The sequence below is a fragment of the Protopterus annectens genome, chromosome 1.part2, assembly GCF_019279795.1.
Source record: "Protopterus annectens isolate FY-2018-M chromosome 1.part2, PAN1.0, whole genome shotgun sequence".
NCBI lineage: Eukaryota > Metazoa > Chordata > Ceratodontiformes > Protopteridae > Protopterus > Protopterus annectens.
In genome coordinates this window covers 64,337,212-64,357,818 of record NC_056727.1, presented here as the reverse complement: position 1 = coordinate 64,357,818, position 20,607 = coordinate 64,337,212, and the positions used below count along the sequence as shown (strand labels likewise).

Sequence of the window (20,607 nt, the reverse complement as noted above, 5' to 3'; positions counted from 1 at the left end):
TTAAAAAATAAATATTTTAAATGAGCACTTCATTTTGTTTCTGTCTCTGATTTCTGGTGTAATGCGAGTTTCTAAAGACATTTTTCTAATTTGCTGTGCATACTGGAGTCTGTATACACACAGACATTTGCTCAGTACTTCTGTTGCTAATTCTCATTTGTTGTACGTATTGTTATACATGCTGGACAGGTACATTTTGGGTAAAGATGAAAGTAAAATGTTTTGCTAATTTTTATTTGAGTTGAGAGCTGATATAGCAGAGCTAAGTACCTGGCTGTATTGCATTCTATAACCGTCTGGATATACCAAGCTGATACTTTTTTGCACTCTTTCTGTTTCAGTGATAGTTAACAAAACTGTACTGCATTTATTTATTTGCTTCATTGTTTATTGTTGGCTTCTGTCTGTCTGCAGTTAGTTTGTTTTTCCCACCCAAGTGTTGTTTTAGTCTTAAAGTTGGTGGCTTTGGAATTGCCTTCCCCTGCTATAAATTTGATTTTGGTCACTCCTCCCATTTTCATCTCCTTTCCTCAATCAACGGAGTGCAGTGAGATCATTTTGGAAGGAATACACCCTTGCTTTGATTTTGGACACTCCTCCCAGTCCCATCTCATCAGCTCAGTCTATCAAGTCCAGAGAGTGTATTTGGAAAGGCCAACCCCCTTAGTTTCTTAATCTTCAACTATCTTGACCTAAAAAAAATGACACTTTATTCAGCTGCTTTTACTGTAATTCTGTTCTTCTTACATTACCTTATTTTTGTTTTGCTGCACACTCAGTGTTTAAGTGCTTTTATTCTACTTCATTTGTTACTGCTTGTTAGTAGCCTGATTAATCATCTTGGTTTTGGTTTAGCACTTGAGCTTCAGGCCAGTTACTTTACATTTAAGAAGGTTTTTGTGGTCTACACTTTTGTGGACAAACCCTTATCAAAGCCCACTCTCCATAAGTCAGCCCACGTATTTGGATCACTATGTCTGGACAATTCCCATCAGTTTCTCCTGCCAGCCTGGTTGACATGGGCATACTGAGACAGTGTAGCAACTGCATCATGTTTACTGACAGCCCTCTTCTCCTAACATGCAATTCTTCTACTTGTGAGAAATGCATCTACATTAGTAACCTGGAATCCATGCTCTCTAACACCACAGTCAGTACTCCTGACAAAGGGGATATTTTCAGCACAAACACCACACCACTCACATCACATAGTCAAGCACAACACACACCGACCTATACAGAGGTCCTCAATAAAAACTTGCCTACACAGCAGAGACCTCCAAAACACACTCATAAACATTCCACACACAACACCAAACACATCACATACAGCAGACAACACACCAGTGTTTCACAAACACAGCCCACAAGGCAAAACAATAAACAGACACAGCCCACAAGGCATAACAATAAACCAAACATACTAGTCATTGGCAACTCAATTGTGAAACACACCAATGTCCCCCTCACCAGGCTCGACAAGGAGAAGGTCACAGTCAGTTGTCTGGTGCCAGAATCCACCACATCACACACGCACTTAAGTCTCTCCACAAGTACAAGTAGGACTCTGTCATTGTTCATGTTGGTGTGAATGACTTGAGACGTACCTTCCTGGACTATATGAAGAGAGACATGATTGAACTCTGAGTATGTGTCCCAGGCAGGTATGAACCTAGCCTTAAGCAGCATCCTACCTTCACCAAGAATGATACCACAGTACCAACAAAAAATAATTGACTTCAACAACTGGCTTAGTTTCTGGTGTCATTCCAAGGGGATCCAGTATCTGTCTGCCTGGGATGACATGGTTGACAGGCCTTGATGGTTTGCCAGAGATAACCTATAGCTGTCACCTGTGGGATTCCGGATCCTGGCCAAGGCTCTTGCCTCTCCCATTGTGTCTTTTTTAGGCAATGTCCCAAAGACAAATCTTCCAACATAAAAGATCTGTCAAAAAGCAAATTGAAGGTCTTGCTGCTTAACTCTAGGAGCCTTAACCTAAAAATGTACTCACCGGAGGCTCTTCTTGCACTGGAAGATGCTGACATCTGTGCAGTCACGGAAATGTAGTTCAGGGCTGCATATAGCACCTCTGGTTTACCAAGCTTTACCTCATTCAATATATTCTGACCCCAAAACGAGGTCGGGAAGATTAAGGGTGGTGTTATCTCTATATTCATTAAGGACAGGCACACCTCCAGACTGGTTTGCCAGCATGATGCACTGGAACTACTCTAGGTGCAACTGACAGTTGGCAAGACACCCATCCAAGTTACAGCCAGCTGTAGACCCCCCTCCATGACTCGGGACACCCACTCCTCCTACCTGGATCTACTTGACTCCATCATGGTACCCCCTAACACCCTGATCCTTGGTGACTTCAACTACCCCACCATAGACTGGTTGAACTATTCCTGCACTGATGCACTCACCCAACGATTCCATGACTTCATCAGTTGTAATGCACTAGACCAGCTTGTCTCATTCCCCACAAGGGGAGATAACATTTTGGACTTGGTTCTCACCAACATGGGTGACTGCTGCAACACTTGCACAGTATGTTCTTCCCTGGTGAGATCAGATTATCAGTCTGTCTCATTCAAAGTCTCTACCCCCCCCCCTCACAGCTGTAATCAGGCTAAAAAACTTCTCAAAAGCTGACTACAACCTCCTAAGGGAGGGTATCTGTAGCTCCACACCACCAGCCCCTCAGAGGATGCAGACAGCTATGCTGAACAGTACAACAGTGCAGTATACAAGCACCTGTACAACTGCATGGACTCGGCCATACCCAACAGAACTAAAACCTGCCCCTCAAGGAAACACAAACCTGTCTGATGGACATCCTCTATCAATAGACTTTACAATAAAAGGAAGAAACTGTTGTTTAAGGGTAAAAAGGAACAGATTCCAAACTGGTAAAACTCCCTCCTTAACCTCATCAAGCAAATTAGATCACTAGTGCAAACCTCCAAAGCCAATTATGAATTAAAACTAGCCTCTGAAACAAAGGGAAACCACAAAGCCTTCTTCAGTTACGTCAGGAACCTCAATGGCAAAACCCAGGTTTGTTCCGAATTAGTACTTAATGGTATCACTTACACTGATCCTGTTTACTTAGCCAACCTACTAGCAGATAGGTTCAGTGCAAACTTCACCCCCCGCCCCCCTCAAAGGCCCTTTCAACATCTCTGATATTTAGGGACGGTGCAGTGGTAGTGTTGCCGCCTCACAGCAAGAGGTTCTGTGGTTCAATTCTCGGCAATAGAGCCATCTGTGCAAAGTCTGAATGTTCTCCCTGCATTCGTGTGGGTGCTCTGGTTTCCTCCCACATTTCAAAGACATGCATCTGGAGTGTTTCTCCCCGCACCGCCTCTGAAAATTGGCTTCTTTCCAAGTTGGACTTTCCAGGTAAACGAATGTTAAATAATTAAATAAATAAATTGTCCCACACTTCATATCTCCATAGATCGTGTTAAAGGCCCTATCCAGGGTAAAGGACGCAGCGTCTATGGGACCTGATAGTATCCCAGGCTGTATCCTGCACCATCTCCAGCAAGAACTACCTTTGCCATTGAGCACCCTATTCAACCACAGCCTAAGTACAGGCTTTATTCCAGCAGACTGGAGAACTGCCATTGTCTTCCCTTTACACAAAGCTGGTGCCACTACTGACCCTGGAAACTATCGCCCAATTAGCTTGACAAGACTAATCTGTAATGCCATGGAGCGTATTATTGTGGATCTCATAAACAAGGACATAGGCAATCTCCACACACTTGACCCTACCTAGTTCGGACTCGTCAAGGGCAGATCTTGCCTGTTGAACCAGGGTGACTTCTATGACACTGTCACCAAGGCCCTGGATGAGGGAAAGTCAGTACATACAGCTTACCTTGACTTGGCCAAGGCCTTTGACACAATCCCCCACTCAGGCATCATCGCAAAGCTAACACAACTTGGGGTAAGTCCCTGTCTCATCAGGTGGGTGGTCAACTGGGTCACCGACAAGACCCACAAGGTCAAAATAGGTCCTCCACCTATGATATCATACATGTCACTAGTGGAGTTCCCTCTGCGATCTGTCCTGGGACCCCTACAGTTTGGCATCTACTTCTCAGAGGTCCAGGCAAAGACAAAAGGCCTGTGGCTGACCAATTGTGCAGACGACTGTAAGTTGGGTGCTGTCATTGACTCCCCAAATGATGTTAACATACTCCAAGAGGGTCTCACAGCAACTAATGACTGGTGCCAAAGTCATGGCCTCAAGTTAAATGCAAAAAAATGTATCGTCATACCATACAGCAAAAACACGGCCCCTACTGATTACCACATTAACAGTGACCCCCTAAGTACACAACCTGTGGTGAGAGACCTAGGTACTGAGGTTGACAACAGTCTCGCATTCAACCATCATGTAGCAGCATTGGTCAGAAAAGCCTTTTAATTGGTTCATGTCATAAGTAAAGAGATTGCATCCAGAAAAAATGAGGTTATTACCTCTCTATACTCCTCTCTCATTAGACCAATAGTTGAGTATAACACTTCGTTTGGTATGTACCTCTCCAGACATCTGCACCAACTGGAAAGGCCACAGAAATACTTCACAAAGAGAATCCATGGCCTCCAACACCTGTCTGAGGACAGGCTCAAATCACTATCAGTCAACTTGGTATCATAGAGATTGCTCAGGGGTGATCTGTGCCTCGCCTACAAGGCAGTCTCGGATCCTGCCTTACTAAAGATGCTGCATATCCGCAAGTCTAACTTCTCATGCATTACCCACTCGAAAGGCCCGAATCTAATATGCGACATCAGCAAAATCTGCTGGAGAGAAAGGTTTGTCTCCCAGAGGCTGCCCCGCCTCTGGAATAGACTTCCCATACACGTCAAACAGAGTACCTCACTGACCCTCTTCAAGCCCAACCTTGATGAATGTATGGGAAACCACAAATTTGTTCCAGGGGTTCCGCCCGTGTCCCTCATTGACAGGGGCAACAGGTGCTGACTGAGGCTTCTTTTTTGGCTAGGCTTGTAAGAACCCCAGGGCCATTAGCCTAGTAGCCTATGATCCTATGATTGGGAGAAACATTCTAACTGCAGTTAAGCTATTGAATATAATTCATTGAAGTTATGTGCTAGTTCCTGCACCATCAGAGGGGAGAATATGGTGGACTTATTGTTAATTCTGATTTCTTTAATTGCCATGGCTTTTGCTTTTTTGGAGGAGGAAAACACAGGAAGGTAATGGTGTTGACATTAATGTGTATGTAGCAGTTTAGTTTTTGTACTGAATGTCTTATTAGATTTTTTCTTGCTACCAGAGAGATAATGTGCTCTTTGAACTCTGTTGAAGTTGCTGCAGCTGTTAAGGCTACTTTGATGAGCTGCAGAATTATGAGGATATGCTGGCATATCTTTCTGTTGGTGCTGCTTATTTTAAAAAAGCACAGAGAATTATCATAGCAATGGTACAGTACATATTTTATTGTGTGCAGCCACACAACAGCACAGATAGAATAGAACTCTCTCAGATGTTTGTGTTAGAATTTGCCAACATTACTATTCTGCAGCTAGACAGGATGCTCTCACTAGGTCAAAGCTGAAGTTCATGGAGAACTTAATTGAAGAGGTGGTTAATGTGTCCTGGGGGTGCCTGGTCTTTATCTGCCCTGGACCATTGATGAACAGGTTTTAGTTTTCAGAAACAGCCACTCCACAGTCACTCATGTTGGACTAGTGTCCATGAAAACTAAATAAAAGGAGAAATGGAAAGAAAGGAAAATGTTTACCTAAACAATGTAAAAAGCAATGAATTCTTAGTATCCCATGCTCAGAATGATGGGGGCTGTGTATATAGATGTAACCTACCAGTGCATATTGCACTTGTCCATGTAAGAGTAAAAGCTGTTTAGGAGGATGATGTCTTAATCAGGAGTATGCATCATGAGATTTATACAACTGCTGTTTCATGTTGATTTAGGTTTACTTTATTACTTTCATTCTGTGTTGCGTGCCCAATGTAAACATGTGACACTTTTCATTTTCTGAGGTTCATTATACTCAGGTGATGCTTTTCAGAGTCTGGATGTACAGGTGTCTTTTCTATGTAGAAATGCACAGTCTCACACATACAAAAACACTTTAGGTAGCCCCTCCAAAGCCAGTTGTTGATTAGGTAGATTGTGACAGGAGGCTGCATTTGTGGCCCTGACAGTTCTCATTTTAATTCAGAGAAACTCAAGAGTTTGTATTGTAAACTGGAATAGCAAAGTATTTGAGACAGACAAAAGATAACCATGTTAAAAAGAAGGATATTTTAGTTACATTACTAGTCATTTCATTGACCTTTGATAATGATTTAGCATTGACAGGCAAAGAAGGTGGTAGAGATAGAGCTATAATTAACCCAAAACAGAAGAATAATGTGTCTTGAAGTGCTGTAATTGGATGGTATTGATTTAAGCACTGTGTGTAGTACATTTCTTTCAAGCAGAAGGAGACACCCTAAGAAGAGTTCAATACATACTGCCTCTAAATTATTGGCCTTAATATTAAAAACAAAGATTGACCATTGCATGCAATACCAACGTTGTGAGAACACAGCTCATGAAAAAGGAATGAGAGCACGTGTCCATTTGCTGAGAGATCTGATATTATTGAACATACATCTGGCAATCTGCTGCTTTAGCCTTTGTGATGAAAAGTGGGATAGTATAATTAATTCTCTAGAGCAGTTCTTTTCTATGCACATTTTGAAAGAGGTGGTGATTTTTGTGGACAACTGCTAGAAATAAATTCATATAACTACTTGCACGGCATGGATATTTATCAAGTCTCTTAGGTAAAATGTTTGCTTAAAAATCTGAACAGAATGGGTAATTGGAGAAGGGGAGGGAATCATTGCTTCAGAGATTACTCTTTTTTTTTCCTCTGCGGAAGTGGGAGAGTGTCGTGCCTTCTTACCACTTCTGCAGTGAGCATTGACGGAGTGTGTAACACAGACTAAGGGCAGTGTTCTTTGAACTGGAGGCAAATACAGGTTCCAGTGTCACTGCATCCTTTGTCATTTCACATTCCTTATCTCCTTTGTTAAGGTAAACAAGTAGTGCCTTCAAGCTAGTCCTTTGTACTGAAGCTACCCAAAGGTCACAGTTCATACTGCCAGTGGTGTCGATTCATGTTTAGTGATACCCAAACCCGCTTTGCTTATCAGTGTAGTGGGGTTAAGGCAGACCATTAAAGCACCCAAGCTGGCAGTGGAATCCTTGAGAGACTTATTGATGTCTGGAGTCAGACTTATGGAGAAAACAGAAAAGACAGCTCTTTGTTACCAAGCTATTATTGGCTTGATTTCTTTTTATTTTCCAGTGCGTTGTTGTCTTGGAGTCTAATGCCATCAGTTGTAACTGAAATGAAAAAAAGATGATATTCTGCACACTAACAACATGAAAGCTTGAGGAAAAGGAGATTTTGACATTTACTGTTACTGATCGCTAAAAATAACGACCATATTAGCCAGAAGTTTGATTCTTCCAAGTAAATGATGTCCAGAAATACAAAAAGTAGCATGGTATTTTCTTTTTCTCATCCAGTGAAGTATTTTACTGGTAGTATTTGAAAGAAAAAAAATGCAAACCACTAAAGTTTGCTGTCATTCTGCATTTGAAAAGTTACTTTGTTTAACCTCAAGTCTATCTAAGAGGGTTAAAGCATAACAGAGTCAGTGTGGTCCACACAATAGTGCTGCATAGGCTAAAATGTCTGAACTAGAAATGCTTTAATTTGTAGAACTGTGATCTGGAATTGCTATAATGGAAAAGGGACTTGTGCGCACATATGTATGAATGGAGGCAAGCCACACTTAATAGGAGATTTATGACCGATGACATTGCTACACAACATCAAGTGTAAGAGACTGTGTTTTGATATTAATGCCAGTGCCAGTTTCTGCATTAGGATTCTTTTGTATCTGGTACAGAAAATAAATGACACCCCTGGGAGAGCATGTCTTTCTGCTAGGTTGATGAGGGCTGCAAAAGCCTGATTCTTTACCGTTACAGTTAAGTTATATTGAGTATGTGAAGCTGGTCTTTGTAGTTTTAACATTAATACATAATGTTTCCACTTCTTGGGTATGTTCAGTAAAACAGAACAGAGTGTGCTCTGGCTGTGTGCTTGATGATTTGAAGTCACCGTTTCTGTTTCTTTCCAAGGAAATAAATTAAAGCTCTGACCTTTTACTGCTGAAGCCTTCATTGTAATCCACCTCCTCACAAATGAAATGAGCTGTTTTGTGTTAAGGCGGTCGCCTGACAGATGTGTATATTTCAGTATAAACATTCCAAAGGAATAGATAGCATGTGTACATTTAATGCTTTGCTGCATTTTCAGAAGCATTTAGTCACTTAGTAAAGTTTTAGAACTGTAAGGGGTTGTGCTGAACTATTTGCTGTCATTTGCAGCCCACATTTGCTAATATCCTCTCAGTCAGTGTCACAGAAAACTCTATGGTTAGATCAGTTATGCACTTGTTGAAAAACTTGACCTGGATAAAGCAAGGGAGCTGTATTTTTTGCCTAAGGAAGGGAACTGCTGCACATATTCTTTTGTTCCTTGCTGACTTTGAGAGCTCAAAGACTATGAGAATTGTCAGATGGTAATGTTACACAGAGGTGTTTTTTTTTATTTCTGACATGCCTGTTAGTGGCAGGGAAAGTCATTGTCAGAGTGAAATAACTAAGCAAACAAAACAAGTCTTTCAGAATGCCAATGAGTTTGGTGGTTGTAAGACACTGAAGAAAGGTTCATGAGACTTAACTGCAGACTAATAAAACTGAGTGCAAATTACTGATGCTTCCTCCAAGGCAAACTACAGCTAGGGCATATGCCTGGTATTCTCCAGTGCAATAGTGCTTATAGCTTTGAGACTCGCACCACAGTTTTACCAAAATGAGCTGTTAACATCGATTACTTTAAGGGACATTTATTTCAGTGGCAGAGGTAGAGTGCAATGTGTTTTTCTGCAGGGTAAATAGTTATTTTAAGATTCAGGTTTGCAGTATGTGTATGTTTATGTGGGATAAACTGAACAGAAATTTATGGAAAAGAACTTAATAGATATAAGCTGCAGTACTTTTGCACTTCAGGGAAGGCTGACTGGGGAAGGGGAGGTAATCATTACCTCAAGGATAGCTCTTTTTTTCCTAAGGGTGGGTGGGAGAATGTGTGGTCTGCTCACCAGTTTTGCAGTGAGCTCTGAGAAAGTCCAGTAGTACACATTAAGGGCAACTTTCCTTGGACTGATGGCTGTTAGTGTACCACATTGGGGTTGTTAATTCTCTTGATACTGTCACAATCATGTATTCTATTAGTGCCATCCCATGATGGTGCTTAAAGTGGCCTGCACTTGTGTACAACACACATGCATGTTGCTGCTGTTGTGTGACCTCTTCCTAAGTCAGAAATAGCAATTTCACAAGAGATCTTTCAGAGGTAAACTAACATTTGCCTGTTGTCTCCATCTGATTTTATATGCCAGGCTAGTGGCAACTTCCGTTTTACTGCACAGTCCATTTGGCATATTCTTTCCTTGAAACTGTAACTCTAAAAAGCTTATCCATGGGCGAGGACTTGATTTTTACAATAAATATTTGCCTTAAGTACACTTGATATTTTTGGGAAATGGCAGGTTTACAGAATTGAAGAAATACCTATCCAGTTTAGGAGGGACATAAAAAATTATATATTGTCAATTACTTTCTTTGCACAAAACAGAGCATACATATTCCAATATAGTTCACCCTCTTATGTGCAGAGTGACAATCATTAAAGATAGGCAGAGAAGAAGCCTTGCTGAATGATTTGAGAATCTGGGACAGACACAAAAGCCATAAAATAAAACCATCATTCCTAAAAAGTATGTTTGCTTGCATGTAGAAGTCAATAAGAGAGAAAAGTGGAATGCATGTTGACTGAGTTAGCAGCTACTGCATCTTAACTTATTTCTATGAGCAGTGGTTTCTGTCCCTTACCTTTCAGATGGACTTATCTAGACCCCCTTATTCTGCATGGCTTTCTTGACCACCACCATTTTCACTGTGAGTTTGAAATGTGGCTTGTTTTAGCAAGAAATTTGTAACCTGACATCAAGTGCAATAAATAAAGTTCACAGCAGTTTGCCTTCTTATGCTTTCATTCCTCTATTTTTAATTATTGAAACTGATTTCATTAAAATGGAGTGCAAATCTTTTAAGCTACTGGCATAGCTTATACTTGATTTTGCACTTTTCAGCCTACAATGTTGACATCATCTGCCTCAAAAATTATTTTCATATCATTTATGGAAGCATGTGGCTTTGTGATAGGAAAAGCAACAGAAGCTTGAAGCAGTGTCAGTAGTTATGAGCTTATTTTTTGTGTATCCCTTTAATTAGCAAATCTTGAAAGGTTAAGCTGAACTTAACCATTGTGGAAGTTTTATGAGAAACGAGTACTGCTGCAGCATATTAAAGTTTTTTTTTTCTCTCACTGAGTAACAAAATTATATGATCCCTGCTTAGTTCTGTCTCCACGTTCTAGTTTATAAGAAAGGAAACTCAAGTGTGATTATCTCTCTATCTATGTGGACTGCAGAAACTGAAAAATGAATAGTTGCATGCAGGTATCTTGTATTTTTCAGTGTTGTTACATTGCACTAAACGTGTGCATGTGGACAACGACCAGAGAAGAGTAGGATTACTTTTTTGTTTCTACACTAGATGGCAGTTTTGTTATATTTTCCGTGCTTCTCCCACTTGTGCTGCACAACAGGAAAGGCCGTCAGTGTTTAGTCTGCCGAGTGCAGGGCCCCTGTATGACCAATCAGACCCAATGGACTTCCTGGAACATGTGTTAGCAATCTAACAGCAGACATTTATTTCTTTGTTTTGCTTCTTGGCTCTTTGAGAAAAGTGTTAGTGCTGGGTTATGGACTGTCTGGATCATGTCGGAGGCCAAAAGCATCAAGTTCAAGTGACAGGCCAGACTGAGCAGTGTAAACTTGAGGGAGGCAAAAAGGCTGACCCTTTGATTTTAACAGCAACAAGTTTATGCCTATGAACCAAGGCCAAAATTTTTTTTTCAAGTTCTGATACAGCTGAATAAACACTACATTTTGCCTATTTTGGCATTTGTGTATTTCATCAATAATAGCTTAATAAAAACATTTTCCATGTGTTTGAGAGTATGTCATAATCCTTCATTCCCTTGTTTTAACTCCCCCAGACCCATCTAGACGGAGTGACCTTGAAATCCTTGGCTACTGCATGCTGCGGTGGTTATGTGGGGAACTGCCTTGGGAGATGAACCTAAAAAACTGTGAAGCTGTTCAGAGTGCTAAAACCAGGTATGGATTTATAACTGCTGTGTGGCTTTAAAATGCTTCAGTAAATACACACAAACACACACAAACACACTTAAGAAGAAACGCTACATCTGCTGACTGTCCTCTTTCACTTCTTATGCAAGTTGAAACTTGGGCTTTCTTTGACCTGTTAATGCTTGAGAGAGAGATAATTAAGATATATGGAGCTTTCAGAAACATTGCTCATGCAAAAATAATTTCTTAAAATTTAAATGTATTTTTCTGTGCACCCCATTATTTGGTTCCTAATTCTGTCGTACAGTAAACTGCTAACTTATATAAATGATGGCTATCATTTTAGGAGTGTGTGTGTGTGTGTGTGTGTGTGTGTGTATATATATATATATATATATATATATATATATATTTTTATATATATATATATATATATATGTAAAGTCAGTGACACACATTTAGGACAGAAGGTATGATAAAATGAATCCTACTTTTACTGACAGTTGTGTGTGCCATTACCTGAAAGAGCAACTTTTATTTCTAATCTGAAGCTGACTTTCAATACAAGTTAATTTCTGAGCTGGTATTTTGGTAAGAAGTCACTTAGACTGTTGATTTAGCACTAGCTATTGACGTTGCAGATGCAGGAATTGGATATAAGCAACTTTCTAGTTAGGCATGGCTGTCCTTACCTGCATTTGACATCAGAGTTTCTTTGGTCAGATGTTGATGCAGTTAGAGAATTGAACTGCCTGCAATACCTCCTAATAATGCACTTCATTATCTCCCCCCACCACCACATTATTTTGCTTATTTATATGTAGCTACACACACAACAATATGAACAAAACATTTGCTACTCTTCTAAAAAAGTAATATGTCATTTGTTTTTTAGAGTGCAATTTTCTTGTGATATGTGTTTTCAAAAAAAGCATTATGTTACTTTCAGTGATTGTTTTACCTATGTCTGTAGATCACAAACATTACCCAGATGGAATTAAAACCACTCCTTCCCTTCATGGTAGGGAATCCCCAGAATCACAAAGGTAAGAGGAGTCCATAAGGGCCATCACTTTGGCAGCTGCAAGGGTTGCTTGCGTCCTTGCAATCATCCTGGCTGTGAGGACTTTAAGTGGCATAATTCCCATCCTCAGATAGAAGGAACAGTCTATTTACATCATTGCAGGACCCACAGTATCAGTTCCCTCCAAGTGCATGCCCCCTTCACACTTGTTACTTGGGCTGAAAGTACATAATGGTGCCCCTCCACTGAAGGCTTGTGGCTCCATTCCACTCACCCATCACAGAATGGGCACACCCATCCTCCCCTGCCAGCTCAGTCAAGTTCCCAATAGCTAATCAAACTTGGTTCCCCTGGCCTGTACTCAGGGCTGGCTTTATCTGTCAAAACCACTGAAACTGATTTGAAGGTAGCAGAGCTAATAAGTTTTCACTCTTGTTAATGTGGGCCAGTATACCTGCAGTACTGTTCTTAAGGATCTATGATGTCATCATGAAGGGATTCACATCCAGATCCAAGGATGTCATTGTACCCCTATATTCCTCCCTCATCAGACCCATGATTGAGTACAATGCCCCATTTGGTATGTACCTCACCCGGCATTTGCAACAGCTGGAGAGACCACAAAAGTACCTCACCAAGAGGATCAAGGGTCTCCAACATATGTCTTATTCTGCCAGACTAAAGAAACTTCAGCTCTATTCAGTAGCATACCGCCTGCTCAGAGGTGATCTCTGCCTGACGTACAAGGCCATGTCCAATCAGGATCTGATGGACATGCTCCACCTCAAAAAATCCAAGTCCATCAGGACCACGAGAGCTAAAGACTTAAACCTCGGCACAAGTATGATAAGGACATGCTGGAGGGATAGATTCATAACCCAGAGGCTTCCCATGCTTTGGAACAAGATCCCAGTTCGTATTAGGCAGAGCCTCTCACTGACTCTCTTCAAGAGAAATCTTGATGAGTGGATGGGAGATCGTAAGTTTACCCCAGGGGTCACATCTGTGTCACTGCTAGACAGGGGCACAGTAAACTAATTCTGTTATATAAGGGGACCTTCATTGTGTCACTACTAGACAGAGGCACAGTATTCTAAATTTATTCTGTACATTTTTTGTACCATTTCATGGGGTGGCAAAAGCCACATCACTATGGCTAGGCTTACAAATGCCCCAGGGCAGATAGCCTAGTACTATACTATGAAACTATGAAGAATGCAAGGAAATTGTGATGTTACAATGTGAGACTTTTAACTTTGACTAAGGAAAAGTCTCTTAAATGGTAACGTTGTGGTAGCAGCTGAAGTCCTGTCATATGCAGACCACTTCCTAACATAAACATGCAATTCAGATGCCATTTCGTTGCTGGTGTACCAGCACATTTAATGCAGTGCTGTTTAAAGAACATACCGGTTGACTGTTGTATTGATGGACTTAGGTGATCATCGTTGTATTGCATTGCTACATCTGTATGTTTGGATGCTGTCATAACTGAAAACTGAAAATAAAGTAAATTAGCCCACTGGCTCAAAAGGTATGCAACCATGGGTGACACTGATGTCCTTGATTGAGTCAGGAAGAAATCCTTGCAGTTTTATAAGATGAGCCTTGGCCAAGGAAGAATGGCAAGTTTGGAGTCTTTTGCATTGCTTCTAATATGTACAGGGGACCTTACAAATGTCTCTCTTATTTATCTTAGCATGGGATCATAGTTTGACAGATGTTTTTTAAAGAGTCTCAGAACGTTACAATCCAAATGCCATCATATATATCTGTGCTAGGAAAGACCACATCAGAAATACCAAATAAATTGGGCTTTGACTACATGTGTCATCTTCCAGCCATACGCTAACCACAGACACACAGGTGAGCAGACGTGCACACAGACGCACACACATGGCATCCATGGAGGGGAGTTATTAAACCAAGGCTCTTTGTGAACTACAGAGAATTTTAGTAAACAGCGTTGGCTAAGGTTGATATCTTAAATACATGAAACAGTGCTTCCAGTATTATTGTAAAGGAAGGCGGTTTTAAAAATATATTAATACATTACAGCTGTGTGGAAAAGGCAATACTATAATAGAATGTTGAAGCTGTGTTGTTAAAGTTACTGAATCAGAAGCAGTCTAGGTAAGCATACACAATTACAAGGTGGGAAGTCACCATCACAGCTTTATAACTTGCATTGAAGTGTCATAAATATTAGGTGTATTCAATGCTGAAACATGCCTTTTAAGCTCTTTACCATATGTGTTTAAGATAGCCGAGTCTTTTTAAACAGTATTAGTCTCCACAGAATGAGAAAAGTGAATAGAAGTGCTCTCGCAGAGAAGCAGGAGCACCAGGCTGCTCTGCTGCTTGTTAAGTGCAGACATGATGAAGCTCACCAAACACAGCTCGGCAAACTCAACTCCACAGTCGCTGTTTTACTTAAGGAGTCATTGGTAGTGCAGTTTCTAATGTGAAGGAGTGGTGATCATTTGGGGGATTTCTACCTTCATGTTTCTGCAACTGTGAAGACAGGTTATATAAATTCAGAGCCCCTTACATGAAGTTGCAAAAAAAAGAAAAACAAAACACTTTCATTTATTTATTTAGTTAGTTATTTTGATTGATTTCATGAGCAGGTGTGCTTAGCATATTAGTTCCTTGTGGAGTTGAACTGAACAGGCCACAGTGAAGCTTCAGTGTCATAGCTCCCAACCTTCAGCTCATAACTGTGGATCTGTATCTCTTAATATGTGGAACAAATAGGCACATCATTTAGGGACTAGAGGGGGATTTTAGGTTTAGGGAGTGATTGTGAGTCTAGGTTTAGGGACTGGGTGGGAGTTTTAGGCCTAGGATCAGGGTTCTGGTATGGTTAGAAAAGATTGGGCTTTGGGAGGGATGCTTAATCAAGGGAGACGAGTTAGTGGGAGTTAGAGCACTTGTTGAAATGAGTGAGTGGCAGCGAGGGCATGTGTAATCAGGAAGTTAAAAGCAGAGGTGAAATGTATTGTTTTTTTGCTTAAAAATGTATTAATGAAGTGGTAGGATTCAGTATTAAGTCTTAACCATGAATTTGAAGCAGAAATGACAAAATAAGGAAATGTTCCTCAGTGTTGTACTTTTGAAAGTGCTGGTCAGTGTTCTAAAAGGGCGAGTGGTTGCTTTTTGTGTCACATGTTACATGCATGTACCGACCTTTTCTCACTCTCTTTTTTTTTTTGCTCATTTCTGGCGTAGTACTTTGTTTTGAGGCATATTTCCCCTCTGTGTAAAGTGTTTTCCCCCTGTACGTTTCATCCTTTCAAACTACATCTGTTGTGTCGAGCTGCAGACAGAGGGGGTGACTGTCACCCCCCCCCCCCAGCACGAGTTTATTGTGTATTTGTACCTTTTTGAAACCTTAGGACATGTAACATCTGTAACTCTTGTTATTAAAATGCTATTGATTCTGCTGTCTTCAGGAAAAATATTAACACAACACTGAAGTTTAGAGCAAGTTTTGTATCCAAAACATGAAAATTATTCTGTATTTGTGTGTGTGTGTGTGTGTGTGTGTGTGTGTGTGTGTGTGTGTGTGTGTGTGTGCGCACAGTATGTACCTTTGTGATCCATTTTGTATTTTTATATTGTTTTGATTTTGAACATTGAAAGTATTGCATGTAGTTCTGGTGTTTTTATACTTTGTGCCACCAACTTAAGTCATGATTGGAAAGGCTTCAGGTAACCAATCCACCTACCTGTTTATCAAATTTTTCTGAATCCTTAACAGTAAGGTCAATGTTCAAATAAAACAAGCACTGTGTACAATAGTCTTTTGGTGTCATTTGTACTTTAGAAATGCATTTGTTCACTGATTTTGAAGCCGTGTTTTGTTTTTTTGAATGTCTGTGGACATAATTAAAGTGAAACATTTTATCAAAAGGTCACCATGATACATGCCATTAAACAGACTACATTTAGAAGAGAAAGGAATCTGAAGGAAATTTTTTAACACACATCTAAAGAAAACCTGCACCGGGTATGTCGTATGAAGAAATGTGGGTTTTGTTCCCAATGTAAATTCATTCTAACGTGTGACGGGTTTCTTATTAAAGGCAATGAATTCAAAGTTAGGTCAAATTTTGACTGTAATTCTAGGAGGGTGGTCTACACGGCATTATGCCAACAGTGCCCATGTTTTTACATAGGTAAAACTGAATGTAGGTTGAAGGAAAGAATTTACGAACACCAGTATAACATCAACAAAAGGAACCCCAACAATGCCTTGGCAAGACATGTTTTGGACAACGAAAGTCGCACATTTAAGTTTTTAGTTATAGAAGGATTTAAGGGTGGAATAAGGGAAGGTCCATGGGTAAAGTTCTTGGAATTAAGGGAATTATATTTGCAACTGACTTTGAATGCCCATGGTTGGCCTGGACTTAGCGAGTCTTGTTTTTTTGCACCACTGTTGAAATTTAAAGCATTGACTAGGAAATGAAACAGAGGTAGGGGCGAATGGTACAGTAATATTTCTGGCCCCTTTGCTAGTACCTTTTTTATATAATAAAGCTATTTATGTGATCTGTATATTTAACACACATTTTTTCCTCCTATTCAAGCCCTTTCAAGGAAATGTTGTTTGACATACAATGTGAAGTTGTTCTATCTTGCCATTCATTCTTACTGATGGGTTCGGAGCCAATCCTCGGTTCCGACTCGGCCAACTGCAAAAGCTGGAAGTCTTCAACCAGCTCGAGGCCAACTCCCTATCCCATGATGCACCTTGTGCTTCCCTCAGATCTCGTTTGCCGCTGCAACTAGATCAGACGTTCACCATCTCTGGCCAGTGAAAGTATATATCTTACTTGTTTTTTTGGGAAATAAATCTTCAGTACATGAGTGTATTTCATAAGTTTCCTTTGTAAAAGTAGTTTAGGCATTTTCTTAGTATACTGTTGAATCCTTTGCTTAGTTTATCATCATTGCTGTATTTCTAGGTCTTAGTTATCTCCCTAACCTATAGGCTAGTTTTTCTTGTAAGGTAGTAGTAGTTGATATAAACCTTGTGTGTGTGTGTGATTTTAGAGGCCGTTTTAACTTAGAGGGCTAGTACTTTGTGCCTTAGCATTATTGTGACCGTTTTTGTAGTTCAGGCCTTGTGATATTATATTTTCATAAGTAGTTCATTGCTAGTATTACAGTTAGTATTGTTAATCTAAATAGTTACTGTTGGTGTGTATAGTAGAAGTTACTGTTGTTGACAAGCCTGCTTTTTTTCTATAGGCTTCCTTTTTTGTCATAGCTATTACTGCTAATTGCCAAATACGTCTCAACAGGAGAAGGAAAAATCCAAGTCTGGATTTAAAAAAATGCCCCAGATGTGGTCAAAAATTGTCCATCACTGATGGACATACTGATTGTGTAACCTGTCTAGGTGAGGTTCACTTACAGGAAGACTGTTCCATATGCCACTCTTTTAGTTCCAGGGTGTTGCATGAATGTAAGAGAAAACTAATGGAGAGAGGCCTATTGAAATCCTCTTTTCAGGAGTCACTGGATAAGGGCAACCGTGACAGACACTCTAAAACTTTTTAGAGTTCCTTGGAACAGAAGAAAATCACGTCGACCAGTAAGTCTAGGCAGGAAAAATCTTTAACATCGGCTCCACTCTCATCGGAGCCGACTGTTGTTACGGTTAGAAGTCGGTCCCCTGTATTTGAACCGGTATCTCCTACCTTGAAGTCCCCAATATTACAGTTGGTGGCTTCATTTGTGCATTTTTCCCGGTCCGCAAGCAGGCTTTCAGATATGGACGTGGATCGTGTGTGTGGTGCAGAGGCTTCTGCAGACACCGGCACTTGCCAAACTTTTATCGAGGCCAATCCCTGGGACTTTAGGACCGACAAACCCCCCCCCACCACCACCACCATCTTTTGTTCCTCCTCCGATCCGTCTCGAAGTTTTGCAGCTGGAGTGCTCGGAGCTGATGATTGGTGGAGCCTTTGGGTCCGACTCCTATTTTAGGTTTGTTGGTCCCGACAACCCTGACATCGTCGGTGCCAACCGAAGGGTCTAGGAGCTGATGCTTGCCATTTGGGTCTGGGGAGGATAGTAGGACCGATTTTTCGGTTCCAACTTTGCCTCTCGCAGCTTTGGCTTGGCTGAGCTAGGCTCCAACCTTGGGCGTGGAGCACTCTGTTCTGGCTTTGAGGGAATCTTCCATATCTTCGGATCTGGAGGTTTCTTCGTGTTGGGACCGAGGTGCCTTTATTGCTATGAGGAGGGTGTTGTCCACACCGATAGCCACACCATCAGAACCAGTAGCTCCTTCCCCCAGAGCACCGGTGTCTACCTCTTCATCCCACATCCCTCTGAAGCGTAGAGACCCTGAGCCTCAGGAAGCCCCATTGCGTGAGCCCTGCGCTTCCGAGACCTCTCCAAAAGCTCCCACTGAAGAGGTTCCCAGGAAGAGACTTTGCAAGAGGAAGCATCTGGACTTCCACCACATGAATTCATTACTTCAGACACTGACTTAGATGAGTCAGAAGGGTCCCCTTTGGAGGATATCTCCTTCACAGATATCCTGGAAATTCTTAAGCAGGGGGTGGCTGGAAGTCCTTTAACCCTACTGATGATGAGTCTGTGCTTCTGAAGGCTTTTGGGTCTCAGCCTTCCACCTCTTGGGTGTCTCCACCCTTTGATGAGTTGATTGTGCTAATCTCTTGAATGGGGTGGGAGTTCTTAGATACCATGGAGCATGTCCCTAGGAGGCCTAATACATTTATAACTTCCACCCAGGACAAGACCTTCCTGACCAAAGGAGTACCTGATGATGCTATGGTGGTGGTGGCAGCCACCAAGAAGGAACTGTCAGAAACTTCTGCATCTGTCCATCCTCCTAATAAGGATTCTAGGATCATAGACAGATATGGTAATCGCATGTTTAGTTCAGCGACTTTTGCACTGCGATCACTAAACTAACACACTTTACAAGGTTGCAAAGGGATCTCCTGAAAGTACTAGGAGATGCTCTACAGGGTTCAGTAGCTGCGAGGGTCTCAGAGAAGGTAACTTCCAAGCTCGCTACCCTAAATTGTCTTGTAAACTCTTCTATGCGTCTGGTCTCCTATGCAACTGATGGAACAAGTAGGGCAGCAGGGACAGGAATTGCTCTTAGGAGACATTCCTGGATGCGCTTATGTTCCTTTGTGGAGCCCTTTAAGTCATCTTTTATTAACACCCCTTTTGATGGCTTATCCATTTTTGGACCCAAAGTGAAGGAAACGCTTACCAGGAGTCAACAGGTCGGATAGACTCTGTCTGCCATCGGAGTCTGCTTTTCCACCCCTACCAGACCTTATCCCAAAGGTCAGAAGGGAGGGAAGATGTGGTTCCGTAAAACTCAAGGAGCTTTCCAGAGCACTCATGGTGAACCCCCTCTAGAGGCAGAGGAGGGGGTAACAATGGAAGACAATGCCCACGCGGTAGAGGGGGTCCGCAGAACCATGGCGACAGAGACCAGTTCTTTAGGAAGCCCTATCAGCGCTCCTGAGATGAAGCCCACCTGTCCATCTCTGGAGGCAGTCAGGGGATGCTTATCTTTGTACCCAGATGCCTGGCTAAAAATAACAAAAGACACCTGGATACAAAGCATCATATCCAGAGGATACTCCATTCCCTTTGCCACCCCCCCCCCCTTATAAGGAAAATCCCGGATGTTCCACCCAGTCACAGGGAACAAGCAGCCTCAGAGATTTAAAAGTTGCTGGAAAAGAGAGTCATCCAACCAGTCCCAGCAGACCAGAGAGGATCCGGAACTTACTCAAGGTTCTTTTTAGTTTCAAAGAAAACAGGGGACTGGAGGCCCATTTTGGATCTCAGCAGACTAAACAAGTCGGTAAGAAAGACAAAATTCCGGATGGTCACGTTACACTCAATACTTCCCTTTTTAGGGAAAGAGCTTGATAGATCTCCAGGATGCGTACTACCACATAAAAATGGACAAGCTATCCAGAGATCATCTGCACTTCTGGGTGGGAGCCAGTCATTATTAATTTCACGCTCTGCCCTTTGGTCTCACTACAGTCCCCAGAGTGTTCACCAAATGCATGGCAGTAGTCATGGCTCATCTGATACGTTTGGAATTCTAGGTGTTTCCATACTTAGATGACTGGCCCCTCACTGCCACCACCAGACATCAACTCATACAAGCAAAGGACACAACTTTGAACCTCTGCAGTCAGTTGGA

The 20,607-nt window shown here is 41.5% G+C and overlaps 1 protein-coding gene across 3 annotated transcripts in view; it reads left to right on the top strand.

The window, feature by feature from the left end:
- The window catches only part of VRK2 (VRK serine/threonine kinase 2), a 1,303,788-nt gene that overhangs the window by 550,102 nt on the left and 733,079 nt on the right, over window positions 1–20,607 (top strand). For all 3 annotated transcript variants that reach the window (XM_044054930.1, XM_044054917.1, XM_044054923.1), the window contains one exon: window positions 11,266–11,386. In XM_044054930.1, coding sequence (XP_043910865.1) covers window positions 11,266–11,386 — 121 coding nt within the window. The remainder of the gene's footprint in view (window positions 1–11,265; window positions 11,387–20,607) is intronic.